Genomic DNA, 17,625 nt, shown 5'->3' with positions numbered 1-17,625 from the left:
TTTGTACTCCTCACCTGGTTGCCACCACACATGCTTGAGACCATCGGAACTAAAAAAAATTAATCTTCGTCTCATCAGACCATAGGACATGGCTCCAGTAATCCATGTGCTTTGTTGACATGTCTTCAGCAAACTGTTTGCGGGCTCTCTTGTGTACCGTTTTCAGAAGAGGCTTCCTCCTGGGGTGACAGCCATGCACACCAATTTGATGTAGAGTACGGCGTATGGTCTGAATACTAACAGGCTGACCCCCCACCTCTTCAATCTCTGCAGCAATGCTGACAGCACTCCTGTAACGAGTCACATAACATTTTGGGGGGAAAATGACAAGCAGTACTCAATTTTGACATTTAGGGATGTAGTTTCTAAGGGGTGTACTCACTTTTGTTGCCAGGGGTTTAGATAGTAATGGCTATATTTTGAGTTATTTTGAGGGGAAAATAGACTCTATTATATAAGCTGCACACAGACTACTTTTCATTGTGTCAAAGTGTCATTTTGTCAGTGTTGTCCCATTAAAGCTATACTTAAATATCTGCAGAAATGCGAGGGGTGTACTCACTTTTGTGATACACTGTATGTTTGAGTCGTATTTGGAGGAGGAGGAAGATTCAGAACGAGAAATCCGCTCTCCTGCTGCATACGGTAGTATGGCTATACTGTATAGTGAAGATGATCTCATCCACTGACGTCACATCCGCCTTCCTCCTCAGTCTGAGACTCTGGCTGAAAGTCACTCATTTTCATGTCGTTGGATTCAAAAAGTCGAAAAGATATATCAATCTCTTCCACTGTCCACACACATCCAATTGGTCCACTTCATTCAGGACCATAAAATACCGCGGGTAATATGAAATAAACATGATTTCTGGTGTCATATAGTTTACACTTTAATGCCAATAACAACACGTCCAAGTGTAAGTGTCCTACTGGTTCGTCTATGACCGTCAATAGCAACCCATGATTTAATAGCGATAGCGCCGATGATAAGGAGTGTCAGCGTAGAGGGAAGATGAGATGATTGACAGGTGGGATGCAGCTGCGACCAGTTCAGGCCCCCTGGTCAACAGCTGAGGATTCCTCGCCTTCTTCTTACGCTTCTATTATTCTCTTCCTCATCATCGGTTTCTTGCTCTTTGTGTTACTGTGGGCTTTTTCCAAAACTTGCAAAAAAACTGCTTTAAAGGGCACCACGGACTTAAAGACTTGTAGACTCTAATAAGCCACAATTGTTCTCCTTTGCAAAAATATGTTATGAGAAACACCACAGACTTAATAATGATATGGACGGGACACAGGGCCGATTAATAGGAAGCCTGCATTGTTGGTGTGTCCGTCACACCCGTGTATGACATAATAGTAAATTCCCTTCTTCTGTCCAGCTGCTTTCTTCAAATAAACAACAAAATATCAACAACCACAATGGGAGAACACCAAACTCCCAGGTGGCACATTAACAAATCAATAACTAATAAGTATAATAATAATTCCAAGTAATGTAGGATTAAATATTTGGTTTTTAGGTGGCGAGGACTGCTTCGAGGTAGACCGACGCTCAGGCGACATTAGGACCACGGGGCGCCCTCTGGCCCAGAGTTATGAGTACCACCTTCGGGTTCAAGCTGTGGATGTGAACGGCCGCAAAGGCCCCCCTGCCGTCGTCTCTGTCCTCGCCGGCTTCCGCCCGCCGCAGTTCACCAATGCCACCTACCAGCTCAGCGTGGCTGAGAATGTGGCCGTCGGACAACCGTGAGTATCCAGTAAAGGAATTAAAGGTGCAATGCATTGTGGTACTTGTTAGTAGGAAAGGAAACATAGGCTGTGGTATCATATTTGATATCATTTTTTATTCTAGGCAAGGCAAGGTAAATTTTATTTGTAAAGCACAATTCAAACCAACAAACCGTAATGTGATGTGACACAATTAGGGCTGTCAAAATATCGCGTTAACGGGCGGTAATTTTTTATTTTTTTTTAATTAATCATGTTAAAATATTTGACACAATTAAAGCACATGCCCCGCTCAAACAGATTAAAATAACAGCTCAGTGCAATGTCCACTTGTTACTTGTGTTTTTTGGAGTTTTGTCGCCCTCTGCTGGCACTTGGGTGTGACTGATTTTATGGGCTTAAGCACCCATGAGCATTGTGTAATTATTGACATCAACAATGGCGGGCTACTAGTTTATTTTTTGATTGAAAATGTTACTAATTTTATTAAAACGAAAACATTAAGAGGGGTTTTAATATAAAATTTCTATATCTTGTCCTAACATTTATCTTTTAAGAACTACAAGTCTTTCTATCCATTGATCGCATTAACAGAATGTTAATAATGTTAATGCCATCTTCTTAATTTATTGTTACAATAAACAAATACAGTACTTATGTACCGTATGTTGAATGTATATATCCATCTTGTGTCTTATCTTTCCAATCCAACAATAATTTACAGAAAAATATGGCATATTTTATAGATGGTTTGAATTGCGATTAATTACGATTGATTAGTTTTTAAGCTGTAATTAACTCGATTAAAAATTTTAATCGTTTGACAGCCCTAGATACACAATATCAACAATTTCCATCTATTATCCCATGTAAGCTACAATACAATACAACTGAGAGCGCTATGCCTGCCTGCTAAGCAACAAAACAGTATAATTAAACATCCTGTACCTGCCCCCTCCACATCCCTGGGGTTATCAAGCCCTCAAACAGGGATGCACCTAGATTTTTTGACAGCAAAGTCATTTATAACATCAGTGAAATCCAGTTTTTGAGCAAGCCCACGCTCAATGGAATGCATGGCTAGGTTTTTAAGCCTGCCTTGTGATATGGTGGAGCGTAGGAAGTTTTTTATTATTTTCATTTTACTGAAGGCTCGCTCTCCTCCAGCTGCAGTCATACCTGTAGTATATGGGCTACATGTCCCATGATCACTTGGGCTCACGCAGCCAATGGCAGGGGACTTGGGGTGATTCAGATTCATAGATTTATTTGTCCCGCTATCAACAGGAAGTGACTAAATAAACAGGAAATGACCAGGAAATGCCCTAAAATCAATAGGAAATTAACTTAAATGGGCACGAAGTGACTCTGGAATGCCCAAAATGTACTATAAATTACCTAAAATCAACAAGAAGTGACCTGGGAATGCCCCAAAATTAACAGGAAGTGACCAATAAATAGGACTTGAGAAGGAAATGCCTGAAGATCAACAGGAAATGAACTAAATGCAAAGGAAATGACCCTGGAATGCCCCAAAATGTACCAGAAGTGACCCAAAATCAACACAAAGTGACCCATAAGTACCCCAAAATTAACAGAAAGTGACCAATAAACAGGATGTGTTCAGGAAATGCCCTGAAAATCAACAGGAAATGATCTAAAATAGACAGGAAGTGACTCCAGAATACCATGAGTAAAGAAGAAAATTGCAAAATTGACAATTATGAGTAAAGATGATGCCAATCGATCGGGTCCGATCACGTCATTTTCAAAGTATCGGAATCGGCAAAAAAATATCGGACATGCCTTTTTTTAAATATATATATATATATTAATTAAATCGTTTTCTAATTGTATTTAACGTTACAGACAAAATGTCTTACACTCATCCAGAGTCTTTAGTTTTGGCTTAAAGTAGGGCTATCAAATTTATCGCGTTAAGGGCGGTAAGGAATTTTTTAAAAATTAATCACGTTAAAATATTTAACGCAACTAACGCATGCGCTGCACGACCCACTCACGCATTGTTGCGTTCAATCTATAATGGCGTCGTTTTACCTATATATAGAGCTAAAAGGCAGCGTAAAATGAGCAGATTGAATTTTGGCAGTCTTTGGAGCCTTTTTTAAAATGGCTAAAGCCTTACAATCCCTCTCTCAACAATTAGAAATATCGTGGGAAGCAATGTGGGGAAGAAAGGTAGTAGTTGATCTTAACACCCTATGTTATTACCCAACGCAGAGAAGATATATCAATTGGTACCACGACGCACAGTCATGGTTGCACTTCCCATCATGCAGTTGGGCAGAACAGTTAAATGGCTACAGTATCATTTACTGAAAGCTCAACAAATACACTAGATGGCAATATTTAGTCACAATATACCAAGTCACATTTATCCTTTAAGAATTACAAGTCTTTCTATCTGTGAATCCCTCTCACAGAAAGAATGTTAATAATGTAAATGCCATCTTGAGGATTTATTGTCATAATAAACAAATACAGTACTTATGTACTGTATGTTGAATGTATATATTCGTCCGAGTTTTATTCATTTTATTCTTAATGCATTGCCAAAATGTATATGATCGGGAAAAATTATCGGGAATGATTAGAATTGAATCGGGAGCAAAAAAAAAAGCAATCGGATCGGGAAATATCGGGATCGGCAGATACTCAAACTAAAACGATCGGGATCGGATCGGGAGCAAAATAACATGATCAGAACAACCCTAATTATGAGTAGTACAAATCCAATTTACCCTATGACAAATAGTACAGAGTAGTGCAAAAACAGATAAATAACTGAGAATGGATACATTTGTATCCGGATACAATGTTTCAGTATTGATACTTGGATACTTTTCAATATTTTTGGCGAGCCGAGAGGAGAGGGTGATGAAGGATGAAGAGAACCCAGATGCGAGAGTGTGCGTGTGGCCCGAGGCTGAGAGTTTGGAAGTGTGGCAAATTCAAATATTTATTAAAAGCGAGGTCTGGATAAACATGAAGGGAGGAGTGTGTGTGTGACTGGGTGCGTGTGTGTGTGTGTGCCCCTTTGGGCTTCTGGCGCAAAGCACATTGTGTTAATAATATCCGAGTGTCCATGCCACCCTGTGAGTAGTGTGTTTAGGGGGCATGTGAGTGTGTGTAGTGTCTCCCATTTGATGTGTCGCTAGTGTCGCTCTCAAGATTTTTCGGAAGACATTTGAGTCTCAACGTTTGTTAATTTATCTCTCAAAATTCTTTGAGTGTCATATTCGAATCATGTTTTTTGTCTTTCGGAACCGTTGACACCCGTAGACGTCTATTTTTTTTTTGTTTTTGTTCCTGTGGTCATGTGGTCAAAGGGCACAGAGGTCAGAAAATGATTTGCAAAAACTTGAGAATGAAGTGGTGATAATCAAATTTGCAGGATATGTTTGTAATATGAAACTGGAGAGGTGATTGAATTTTGGGGTCATGATATCAAAGGTCAAAGGTCACAGATGTCAGAAAAGGAATTTTGGCATAACCCAAGAATGAGCAAAGGGAGTATGATCAACTTTGTAGGATTTTTGTAATGAGACCGAAGAGATGATTGAAATTTGGAAATATGAAGTTAAAGGTCAAATAGGTCAGAAGGTCACAGAGGTCGGAGAATGATTTTCAATAATGCAAGAATGAAGGGATCATAATCAATTTTGCAGCATATGTTTGGATTAAGAAAAAGAAGAAGTGATTAAATTTTGGGGTCATGAGGTTGAAGGTCAAGGGTCACAGAAGTCAGAAAATGATTTTTGGCATAACCCAAGAATGAACAAAGGGTGTACGATCAAATTTTTAGGATATTTGTAGTATGAGACTAAAAAGATGATTGAAATTTAGAAATTTGAGGTCAAAGGTCAGAGATGTCAGAATGGGAATTTCACGATAATTCCGCAATGAATAAAGCAGTTATTAACAAATTTGCTGCATATGTTTGTATCATGAAACTGAAGAAGCGATTAAATTTTGGGGTCATGAGGTTGAATGTCACAGAGCTCGGGAAGTGATTTGTAGTAACGTAAGCATCAATTGATGATAATCAAATTTGCAGGATTTGTTTGAAATATGAAACAGAAGTGGTGATTGAACTTTGGTATCTTAATGTCAAAGGTCACAGAAGTCAGAAAAGAACTTTTGGCCTAACATAAGAAAGAATAAAGGAAGTATGATCTTTGATTAACTTTGTTGGATGTTTAATATGATACTGAAGAGACAATGAGTTAAAGGTCAGAGAGGTCAGAATATGAATTTCATGATAACTCAGGAATGAGAAAAGGCAGTATTGTCAAATTTGCAGGATATGTTTCTGTTATGAAATGGGAGAAATTATGAAATTTTGGGGTCATGAGGTCAAAGGTCACAGGGGTCAGAAAAGGACTTTCACAATAACCCAAGAATTCATGGATGATAATCAAATTTGCAGGATATTTTTGGATTATGAAACAGACAAGGTGATTGAATTTTGGGGTAATAATGTCAAAGGTCACAGAGGTCAGAAAATAACTTTCCCAATAACGTGACAATAAATTAATTTGAAGGATATTTTTGTAATATGAAATAGAAGTGATTAAATTATGGGGTCGTGAGGTCGAAGGTCACAGAGGTCAGAAAAGGAATTTTTCAGTGTCAACAAAGGATGGTAATTTTTGTTTAAAAATTAATTAAAATTCCATTGATTTATACTGTATATATATATATATATATATATATATATATATATATATATATATATATAAATATATAGAAAGTTCTATACATTTTAATAGTTTTTTTTAGACATTTTACTTAATTTTAATGATAATTAGTCATTTTACAGTATTTCATTCATTTATAAAAGTATAAAATAACACATTACAAATAATCCGGACTAAATATTTTTTCATCTCTTGACGGCGAAAAATACACATACATTAGCATTTTCAGGTTCATCCTATGATCAAATGAATTGGACATCTAATGACTGTCTACAGCACCGAAACATTCATATTGTCTCAACCACTGTGTTTGTGTGCAGCGTTGGTGCGGTCCAAGCCGTGTCCTTCCAGAAGAAGACGCTAGCCTACATGCTACAGTCCAACCCCGGCAATCTGTTTAGCATCAACCAGGAGAACGGCGCTCTCAGCCTCACGCGTGCCGTGGATTTTGAAAGTGGACACAACGTGCAAACGCTACAGGTCCGGGCGTCCGAGCCCGACACGGGTCTCAGCGCAATGAGCGAGGTAAAAAAAAAAACATATTATAGCATAAACTGTAAGATAACGTAGATGGTAGCTTTTGCATTGAATGCAAAGCTAGCACCAATGTTAATAGCATTGTATGGCTTTTATAGCATAAAAAGTAGACCTTTAGTAATAAATACAATAGTTAAATATAGATGTGAAATATGACCAAGACAAAATACTGTTAGTATATCATCCAAAAGACTAAGACGGAAATTAAATAGGCTGCTAAAAATGACACTGCTGCCGAAACCAGATTTTCGGGACGTTTTTTTCCTCTTCCTGGTCATGTCTGCAGCTCCCGCCTAGTTCTCCTGATTGGTTGAAACATCAGATGACCTGGGAAAAGGTTGGACAGTTCAGGTTTGCAAGACAGTACTTCATGATCAATCAATGAATCAGGAAGTACTGTCTTACTTGCACGTGTTAGCATAAATTGGTCTCAAATTCAAAGCGAAAGGGATAATTTGATTGATTTGCGGGGTGCTTAAAATGTTTTAAAAATTTAGCCCCGGAATACGGTTTCGCTTGGGAGTGTAAAATTTGGTATTTTTATCATGAGAAGACCCATACAAAAGTCTCAGGAAGCCATACCCAGAAATACACGGGAAGTTCACCATTTTTGTTCAAAGTTGACACTTTATAGTCAATTTGATTTATTTGTAGGGTACTTTAAATGGTTTAAAAATTTAGCCCCGGAATACGGTTTCACTTGGGAGTGTGAAATTTGGGAGAGATTTTTATCATGTGAAGACCCATAAAAAATCTCAAGAAGCCACACCCATAAATACATGGTTAGTCCACCATTTTGGTTCAAAGCTGACACTTTATAGTCAATTTGATTGATAGGGTCCTTTAAATGGATTAAAAATTTAGCCCCAGAATACAGTTCCACTTGGTAGTGTGAAATTCGGTAGAGATGTTTATCATGAGGAGACCCATAAAAAAGTCTCATAAAGCCATACCCGAAAATGCACAAACAGTCCGCCATTTTGGTTTCAAGTAGACACTTTAGGGTCAATTTGATTGATTTGTAGGGTACTCTAAGTGTTTAAAAAATTCAGCCCCGGAATACAGTTTCACTTAAGAGTGTGAAATTCTATAGAAATGTTTATCATAAGAAGACCCATAAAAAAGTCTCAAGACGCCATACCTGAAAATGCACAAGTAGTCCGCCATTTTAGTTTCAAGCAGACACTATTTAGAGTCAATTTGATTGATTTGCAGGGTACTCTAAATGTTTAAAAAAAAAAATTCAGACCTGAAACACGGTTCCACTTGTGAGTGTGAAGTTCGGTAGAGATGTTTATCATGAAAAAATCAATAAAAAAGTCTCAAGACACAATACTCATAAATGCACAAATAGTTCGCCATTGGTTCAAGCAGACTCTTTATGGTCAATTTGATTCATTTGTAAGGTATTCTAAATGTTTAGAAAATTCAGCCCCGGAATATGGTTCCACTTGGGAGTGTGAAATTTTGTTGAAATGTGTATCATGCGAAGACTCATAAAAAAGTCTCAAAACGCCATCCCCGAAAATGCACGAGTAGTCCGCCGTTTTGGTTTCAAATAGACGCTTAACAGTCAATTTGATTGATTTGTAAGGTACTCTAAATATTCTTTTTTTAAAAATCAGCCCCGTAATACGGTTCCACTTATGAGTGTGAAGTTCGGTAGAGATGTTTATCATGAAAAAACCCATAAAAAAGTCTCAAGACACCATACTCGAAAATGCACGAGTAGTCCGCCATTGACTCTTTATGGTCAATTTGATAGATTTGTAAGGTAGTCTAAATGTTTAGAAAATTCAGCCCCGGAATATGGTTCCACTTGGAAGTGTGAAATTTTGTAGAAATGTGTATCTTGAGAAGACCCATAAAAAGTCTCAAAACGCCATTCCCGAAAATGCACGAGTAGTCCGCCATTTTGGTTTCAAATAGACGCTTTACGGTCAATTTGATTGATTTGTAAGGTACTCTAAATGTTTTTTTTTTAAAAATCAGCCCCGTAATACGGTTCCTCTTAAGAGTGTGAAATTTGGAAGAGATGTTTATCACGAGAAGACCCATAAAAAAGTCTCAAGAAGCCACATCCTGAAATACACTGGCAGTCCGACATTTTGGTTTAAAGCGAACAATGAACAATTGCTGTATATGGTTGAATCGTCTCAATAATAATGCTATTTGAGATTTCATTGTAAGTGTCGTATACACTTTAATCAATCAAGACTGAATAGAAACAGCATGAACTAATACATCATTAAAATACATTAAGAGTTTTTATGTTCGTATTGCTGTTAAGATGCAAAAATCCACAGCGGAAGAAGGAAGTCAGTTCACCTCTTGGATTTGATACATCTTTGACCTTTTGCTGCCAATAACTAAATATTCCCCATCTGCCTTTAAACTGCCGCAGCGGTAGTCATCAGCATTTTATGTAGCATCAAAACAAATATCAATAAACTATGTGTTTCTGTCAAAGCCTTTAAGAAGCAGTAACATGTCTTCCGTCAAGACTATTTAGCTTCCCAGCGCTGCTGCTGAATCAGACTTTGTGCCGCAACCCTTCAAATTGCCGCTCGCGCCGCCTCTTACGCACCCGCGCCATTGCCCTCATTTCCGACGGGGTGTTTGATGAAAAGTCAGCACATCAAAGCTGCGCTCCGGAGCTCAGTGATCAGGCGCCATCGTTGTCGCATCAGCACTTATGCGCGCGCACTCAAAGCACGGAAAGTTAGCTGACTCCTCACGGGAAGCTGTGAAGATGTCATAGCTGTCGGCATTAACGCGCACATACACCTGGAGGAGTCCATTATCACCTCCCCTGCTGTCCGAATGTTGGTAAGTGCTTTAAAATGGCCGACAAACTACTGGTGGAAACCCTGAAGGCTTTGGCTACTCGATTAGGGTGCTTGGCTAATCCACTCCAAGAGTGTATGTGTTTGCACAACCTCCTCACGGTAGCATCTATAGGTTGTGTTGCCTTCAGCTTCAAAGGACATTTCAGATGAAATGTCACACAGCACCACCGGAATAGTCATCAGAAAGAGTGTACACACAAGATTTGAAACAATGCTTTCTAGGAATTGAGATTTACTTGACATTTGCATTTTAAACCAATGGACATTCACTTCCCTAGCTTTGACGGTGATAGGCATCCAATTATTTTGTTAACATTGGAAGTCCCGGGTTTTTATTTGGCTATAACGAAAGACCAGAAGGGCATCAGATGACCCTGATACCAAACTGACTACTTGGTTTTGTCAAACAATAGACCAATCAAACAAGCAATCAAGCAGACAACCACACTCCATACCATACCATCATCTTCCGCTTGCTTCAAGATCGGGTCGCGGGGGCAGCAGCTTTAGCAGGGAAGCCCAGACATCCCTCTCCCCAGCCACTTCAACCAGCTCTTCCGGCTGGATCCCAAAGCATCCCCAGGCTAGCCGAGAGACATAGTCTCTCCAGCATGACCTGGGTCGTCCCAGGGGCCTTCCGCCGGTGGGACATGCCCGGAACACCTCTCCGGGGAGGCGTCCAGGAGGCATCCAATGTCCATCCAGCCAGGGGTCAGGATAGTGAGGTAAAAAAGTAAAAAAGTAGCCCCTTCCCCCAGGAGACACCGGGTGACTAGTGATGAAGAGACTAGTCTACCCTGAAATACCCCCAAATCAACAGGAAGTGACATGATATCAACAGAAGGTGACCCTGAATGCCCCCAAATAAACAGGAAGTGACCTGATATCAACAGGAAGTGACCCAGAAATGCCCCCAAATCAACAGGAAGTGACCTGACAACAACAGGAAGAGACCTCAAAACGCCCCCAAATCAACAGGAAATGATTTGATATCAATAGGAAGAGAACTGATATCAACAGGAAGTGACCCGAAACACCACGAAATCAATAGGAAGTGATCTGATATCAAGAAGAAGTGACCCCAAAATGCCCCCAAATCAGTAGGAAGTGACCTGAAATCAACAGGAAGTGACCTCAAAACGCCCCCAAATCAACAGGAAATTATTTGATATCAATAGGAAGAGAACTGATATCAACAGGAAGTGACCCAAAACACCTCAAAATCAATAGAAAGTGACCTGACATTAACAGGAAGTGATCTGATATCAAGAGGAAGTGACCCCAAAATGCCCCCAAATCAGTAGGAAGTGACCTGACATCAACAGGAAGTGACCTCAAAACGCCCCCCAAATCAACAGGAAGTGATCTGATATCAAGAGGAAGTGACCACAAAATGCCCCCAAATCAGTAGGAAGTGACCTGACATCAACAGGAAGTGACCTCAAAACGCCCCCAAATCAACAGGAAATGATTTGATATCAATAGGTAGAGAACTGATATCAACAGGAAGTGACCCGAAACACCCCGAAATCAATAGGAAGTGACCTGATATCAACAGGAAGTGATCTGATATCAAGAGGAAGTGACCCTAAAATGCCCCCAAATCATCAGGAAGTGACCTGATACCAGCAGGAAGTGACATAAAACGCCCCCAAAAACCTGATATCATCAGCAATTTCCCCAGGAAGTGCATTTTCTAGCCTATGAATGTTCTTTATGCGTTTTGTGTGTTACGATCACTATGTCAAGATGCTAATTTTCCTTAGCATGTAAATGGCATCTTCAATTGTCTATTAGCATTAAGCTAACATGGTTTTTGTGAACAAACGAATTCAAAGTGTGTTACGATCACTATGTCAAGATGCTAATTTTCCTTAGCATGTAAATGGCATCTTCAATTGTCTATTAGCATTAAGCTAACATGTTTTTTGTGAACAAACAAATTCAAAGTGGGGTTTTTTCACTTTTCATTCACAGTATGTGTCATTTTAATGCGTTTTGTGTGTTACGATCACTATGTCAAGATGCCAATTTTCCTTAGCATGTAAATGGCATCTTCCATTGTCTATTAGCATTAAGCTAACATGGTTTTTGTGAACAAACAAATTCAAAGTGTTGTTTTTTTCACTTTTCATTCACTGTATGTGTCATTTTAGATATTAGAATTAGAAAAGAGAAATAAAGTAAAGATAAGTGGTAGGTACAGTGAAAAAAAGGGGATAGGACTCAGTGGCTGTATTTCCCCCAGCATTATAGCTCCTAGAGCAACTTAGACTGAACTGTGAGTCCATGTTATGAACAGAATCGGTGACAAAGGGCAGCCTTGGCGGAGTTAAACCCTCACTGGAAACAAATGCGACTTACAATGCGGACCAAACTCTGACATCGGTCGTAGAGGAACTAAACAGCCCTTACCAAGGGGCTCGGTACCCCGTACTCCCAGAGCACCCCCAGCAGGACTCCCCATGGCACACGGTCGAACGCCTTCTCCAGATCCATAAAACACATGTAGACTGGTTGGGCAAACCCCCATGCACCCTCGAGGACCCTGCCAAAGGTGTAGAGCTGGTCCAGTGTTCCACAGCCGGGCTGAAAACCAAACTGCTCCTCCTGAATCCGAGATTTGACTTCCCTACGGACCCTCCTCTCCAGCACCCCTGAATAGACTTTACTGGGGAAGCTGAGGAGTGTGATCCCTCTATAATTGGAACACACCCTCCAGTCCTCCTCCTTAAAAAAGGGGACCACCACCGCGATCAGCCAATCCAGAAGCACTGTCCCCCAGGGGTTCAAACATATTGGACATCAATCGCTGTCAATGGCAGCCAATGCGTTAATAACCCTAAGACTCCGCCTACAGGTTATCATCTACATAACAGATGAAAACGACTGCTCCCCGGAGTTCCTGCACTCCATCTACACTCGCGACAATGTTCCGGAGAACGTCGCACCCGGAACATCATTACTCCAAGGTACGATTATCTTCTTGACAAATCATGAATGTTCAAGTTAATTTCGTTTAAGTATGAAAGTCTGGTATCTCCCTCAGTTGTGGCCCGAGACTGCGACTCCGGCGTCAACTCGGAAGTCGCCTACTCCATCCTCGGCGACGACTTTGACATCACGTCGGCGGGCGTGGTCAGCGCCGCACGTCGGCTGGACTACGAGCGCCCCAATCACATCTACGAGTTCCAGGTGGTCGCCGTGGACGCGGGGACGCCCCCCCGTACCGGTACCGCCTCCGTCCGCATCCGGGTGGCCAACACCAATGACGAAACGCCCGTCTTCTCGCAGAGCGCGTAAGACTCAACTGGAAAGATTAGCAAGTTTTCCTTCACTAGGCTTTAACACAACTACTGGTCTTCAGCTACAAGACATTCCTGAGTGAGGACGCAGGCCCGGACACACTTGTCGCCATCGTCCACGCCAATGACCCCGATGGGGACAGCGTCTCATACGCTATCACCGGCGGCAATGAGGATAGCAACTTTCTGTTGGACAACCAGAAAGGTGAAACACTATTTCGGTCTAGAGATGGATTGAATGTCTATCTCCATCAATGACAGTAAATGCATTAACGCAATGAATTAACTCGCTTATTAACTCATTGAGTAATTCCCAAATTAATTAAATCACTTAAATTAGTTACATCATTCAGTAACCCACACATTGAGTTAGCCCCAGTGAACTCACTTATGAACTAATTGTGTTAACTCATCTTAACTCCATTAATAACTCATTGGGTTCACAAACTAATTTCGTTAGCTCCTGGAGTTAACTGAATCATTAACTCACTGTCTTACTCACTCATTAACTCATTAAGCAAATTTACTAGATTAATTAACTCATCAATTCACTGAGTTAACTCACTCATGCACTCATTGGGTTATCTCACTTATTTCTCATTAGGCTCACTGATTTAACTCACTGAGTTAACTGAATAAGGTAATAAGTGAGTTATTAGCTGACTGATTAAATTACTAATTAACTCAGTCATTAACTTAACTCATAGGGCTAAATAACTCATCGAATCACTGATTTAACTTATTGAGTTATTCTGAGTAATTTACACATTAACTTGTGTTATTCTAATGAGTTAAGTCACTCTTTACCTTATTTAGTTAATCTATTTATGAAACTACTAAATAACTCACTAACTTAACTCATTTGGCTAAATAACACATCGACTCACTGATTTAACTAATTGAGTTAAATTACTCTTACCTTTTATAACTTCTTGACTTATTTATTAAAAACACTTATGAACTCACTCATTAACTTAACTCATTAGGCTTAATAACACATTGACTCACTGATTTAACTCATTGAGTTAACTCACCATTACCCGATTTTGTTAACTTATTAACTTATTTATTAAACTACCAATAAACTCATTCATTAACTTAACTCATGAGGCTAAATAACTCACAGACGTACTAAATTAACTCCTTGAGTTAACTCACCCATGAACTCATTGGGTGAGCTGATTCATTTAACTTATCAATATATTAAGTAACTCATAAATTCATTAATTTAGTTAACTTATTGAGTAAGTCAAACACTAACTCTTTTAGCTGACTCATTAAGTTAACTCACTCATTACCTTATTTAGGAAACTTATTTATTAAACTACTAATGAACTCACTCATTAACTTAACTTATTAGGCTAAATAACACATCAACTCACGGATTTAAATCATTGAGTCAACTCACTCATTACCTTATTTAGTTAACGTTTTAACAAATTTATTAAATTATCAATTAACTCACTCATTAACTGAAACTCATGAGGCTAAATAAAACATTGACTCACTGATTTAACTCATTGAGTTAACTCACTCATGAACTCATTGGGTTATTAAGTCACACATATATTCAATAATTTAGTTATAACTTATTGAGTAACTCACACACTAACTATATAAGTTGACTCATTCAGTTATTACATTGTGTTACCTTACTCATTACTTTATTTAGTTAACTTGTCAACTTATTTATCAAAATAGCTATTAACTCATTAACTCTTTAGGCTAATTAACTCAGCGAGTTAACCTATTGTGTTAACTCACTCATAAACTAATTAGAATATCTCATTCATGAAACTTATTAATATATAGTATAATGAGTGACTCATGAATTAATTTAGGTAACTTATTGAGTACTCAATCATTAACTCATTGAGAAACATTCAGTTAACTCCTTGAGTTAATAAACTCATTAACTCACTCAGTTAATTCACTTATTAACTCACATTGTTAATAAATATATAATGAGTAAATGATGAATTAATTAATTTAGTTAAATTACTGAGTAACTTACTCATTATCTTGAGTTCATTGACAATCATTAACTCCTTGATTAAAGAACTAATTAACTCGAATTCATTAAGAATCATTTAGTTAGCTCTTTGAGTTAATTAACTCACTGAGGTAACTAATTAAACTATGTCATTTAGCTAATTAACTCTTCAATTCGCTGCTTTAATTCATTGATTTAACACATTAACTAACTCATTGATTTAACCCACAAATTAACTCACTTTGTTTATACAAGGAGTAACTTATACATTAATTAATTTTGTTAACTTATTGAGTACTCAATCATTAACTCATTGAGAAACTTTGAGATAACTCCTTGAGTTAATAAACTAATTACCTCACTGAGTTAATTCACTTATTAACTCACTTAGTAATAAATATACAATGAGTAAACGATGCATTAATTAATTTAGTTAACTTATTGAGTAACTCACTCATTATCTTGAGTTCACTGACAATCATTAACTTTTTGAGTTAAAGAACTAATTAACTCGAGTTCATTGAGAATCATTTAGTTAGCTCTTTGAGTTAAATAACTCACTGAGTTAACGAATTAAATGATGTCATTTAGCTAATTAACTCTTCAACTCGCTGCTTTAATTCATTGATTTAACACATTAAGTAACTCATTGATTTAACTCATGTATTAACTCACTTTTTTTATATATATATATACAAGGAGTAACTTATACATTAATTAATTTAGTTAACTTATTGAGTAACTCATTTCCTCGAGTTTATTGAAAATCATTGATTTAACTCCATTGATTAATGAACTCGTTAACTCACTGAGTTAACATATATGCAAGGAGTAACTTATGCATTAATTAATTTAGTTCACTTATTGAGTAACTCATTTCCTCGAGTTCATTGAGAATCATTGATTTAACTCCATTGATTACTGAACTCGTTAACTCACTGAGTTAACATATACACAAGGAGTAACTTATGCATTAATTAATTTAGTTAACTTATTGAGTAACTCATTTTCTCGAGTTCATTGAGAATCATTGATTTAACTCCTTTGATTAATGAACTCGTTAACTCGCTGAGTTAACTCAACTATTAATTCATTAAACTACTTCATTTAGCTAATTAACTCATCAACTCGCTGCATTAATTCTTTGATTTAACATATTAAGTAGAGCTGAAACGAGTACTCGAGCAACTCGAGTAACTCGAGTTTAAAAACTGATCCGAGTAATTTTATTCACCTCGAGTAATCGTTTATTTTGACAGCTCTAAGCATCACGTTTTGCTAGGACTACTTTTAATGCGGGACAACGCGCTGTCACGTGCGGAGAGGAAGAAGGGAAAAAAAAAAAAAACTTACCGCAGCCGACAGCCGCCACAAACGACGCCGACGTTGCTAAATACTAGCCCGCACAATGCTACATTGGTAACAGGCAGCGTCTGGCGCGTCTCATTGAGATCACATGTATGTTGAACTAGATGAGCATTGACAGACTCGGCCGCGTCTGGGCAGCGTTTGTAAACAGCCGCCATCTTAAAGCAGTACAGCGCTAAGCGCTAATAAAGAGCGCTAATAAAGAGCGCTAAGCGCTAATAAATAAGATTAACGTTACTGTCGCTACTAGCTCACGGAACGTTAGCCCTGCGGAGGGCTAGGTTTCAATTAATTATGACCACTGTCGATGCGTGGCTAACGTGTCTTACATACAGGCTTTAACATAACATAGCATTGTGGAGTGATGAGGGTGTAAAATAAAAGCGTAATCATGCTAACTATCAATTTTAGCTCAGTAGTCATTGCTGGATAAAACACCAAGTAGCACTGGTCCCTAATGTGCTCCAATACAGCCTGTATCATACATTTATTTTGAACACTGCAAAAACTCAAAATCCTATCAGGACTTACAGTTTAGACTAACTTAAAACTTAACTAGAACTTAAAAATGGCTTGACACAATGAGAAATTCAATTGAAACACGTGGGGAAAAAATCCTAACTTTTAAGTGATGTGTGTTATCAAGCGTAACGGCATTTTTAGGTAAGATATATATATATATATATTAATAAGATCTAAAAGTTTTTTGAGTGAAAGCAGTGAATTAGTCTTTTTTTTTTTATTATTCTAGTTACACCTGAGATGCAATTGTTGGCTGTTTTCAACAATATACAACGAAAATAAAGACATTGATTGACTGAAAATGGTTCAAGATTAGATGAAATGTCTTGTTTTCTCATGTATATGTATAATTGCTCTTCACCTAAAAATATATTTGTTTTATCCGATTACTCGATTAATCGATAGAATTTTCAGTCGATTACTCGATTACTAAAATATTCGATAGCTGCAGCCCTAATATTAAGTAACTCGTTGATTTAACTCACTTATCAACTCCCTTTGTTAATATGAATTATAAGTTACTCATGCATTATTTAATTTAGTTAACTTATTCTCAATGTACTCGAGTTCATTGAGAATCATTGAGTCTCTTCAAGGTA

At 38.1% G+C, this 17,625-nt stretch overlaps 1 protein-coding gene across 2 annotated transcripts in view; it reads left to right on the top strand.

Moving 5' to 3' along the window:
* The window catches only part of si:dkey-22o22.2 (neural-cadherin), a 213,857-nt gene that overhangs the window by 101,618 nt on the left and 94,614 nt on the right, over positions 1–17,625 (top strand). For both annotated transcript variants that reach the window (XM_057833588.1, XM_057833589.1), the window contains exons 3-7: positions 1,524–1,749; positions 6,773–6,977; positions 12,699–12,810; positions 12,888–13,137; positions 13,206–13,348. In XM_057833588.1, the coding sequence (XP_057689571.1) occupies positions 1,524–1,749; positions 6,773–6,977; positions 12,699–12,810; positions 12,888–13,137; positions 13,206–13,348 (936 nt within the window). The remainder of the gene's footprint in view (positions 1–1,523; positions 1,750–6,772; positions 6,978–12,698; positions 12,811–12,887; positions 13,138–13,205; positions 13,349–17,625) is intronic.

This window comes from Corythoichthys intestinalis, chromosome 4 (assembly GCF_030265065.1).
Source record: "Corythoichthys intestinalis isolate RoL2023-P3 chromosome 4, ASM3026506v1, whole genome shotgun sequence".
Taxonomy (NCBI): domain Eukaryota; kingdom Metazoa; phylum Chordata; class Actinopteri; order Syngnathiformes; family Syngnathidae; genus Corythoichthys; species Corythoichthys intestinalis.
This window is presented reverse-complemented; position numbering and strand designations above follow the sequence as displayed.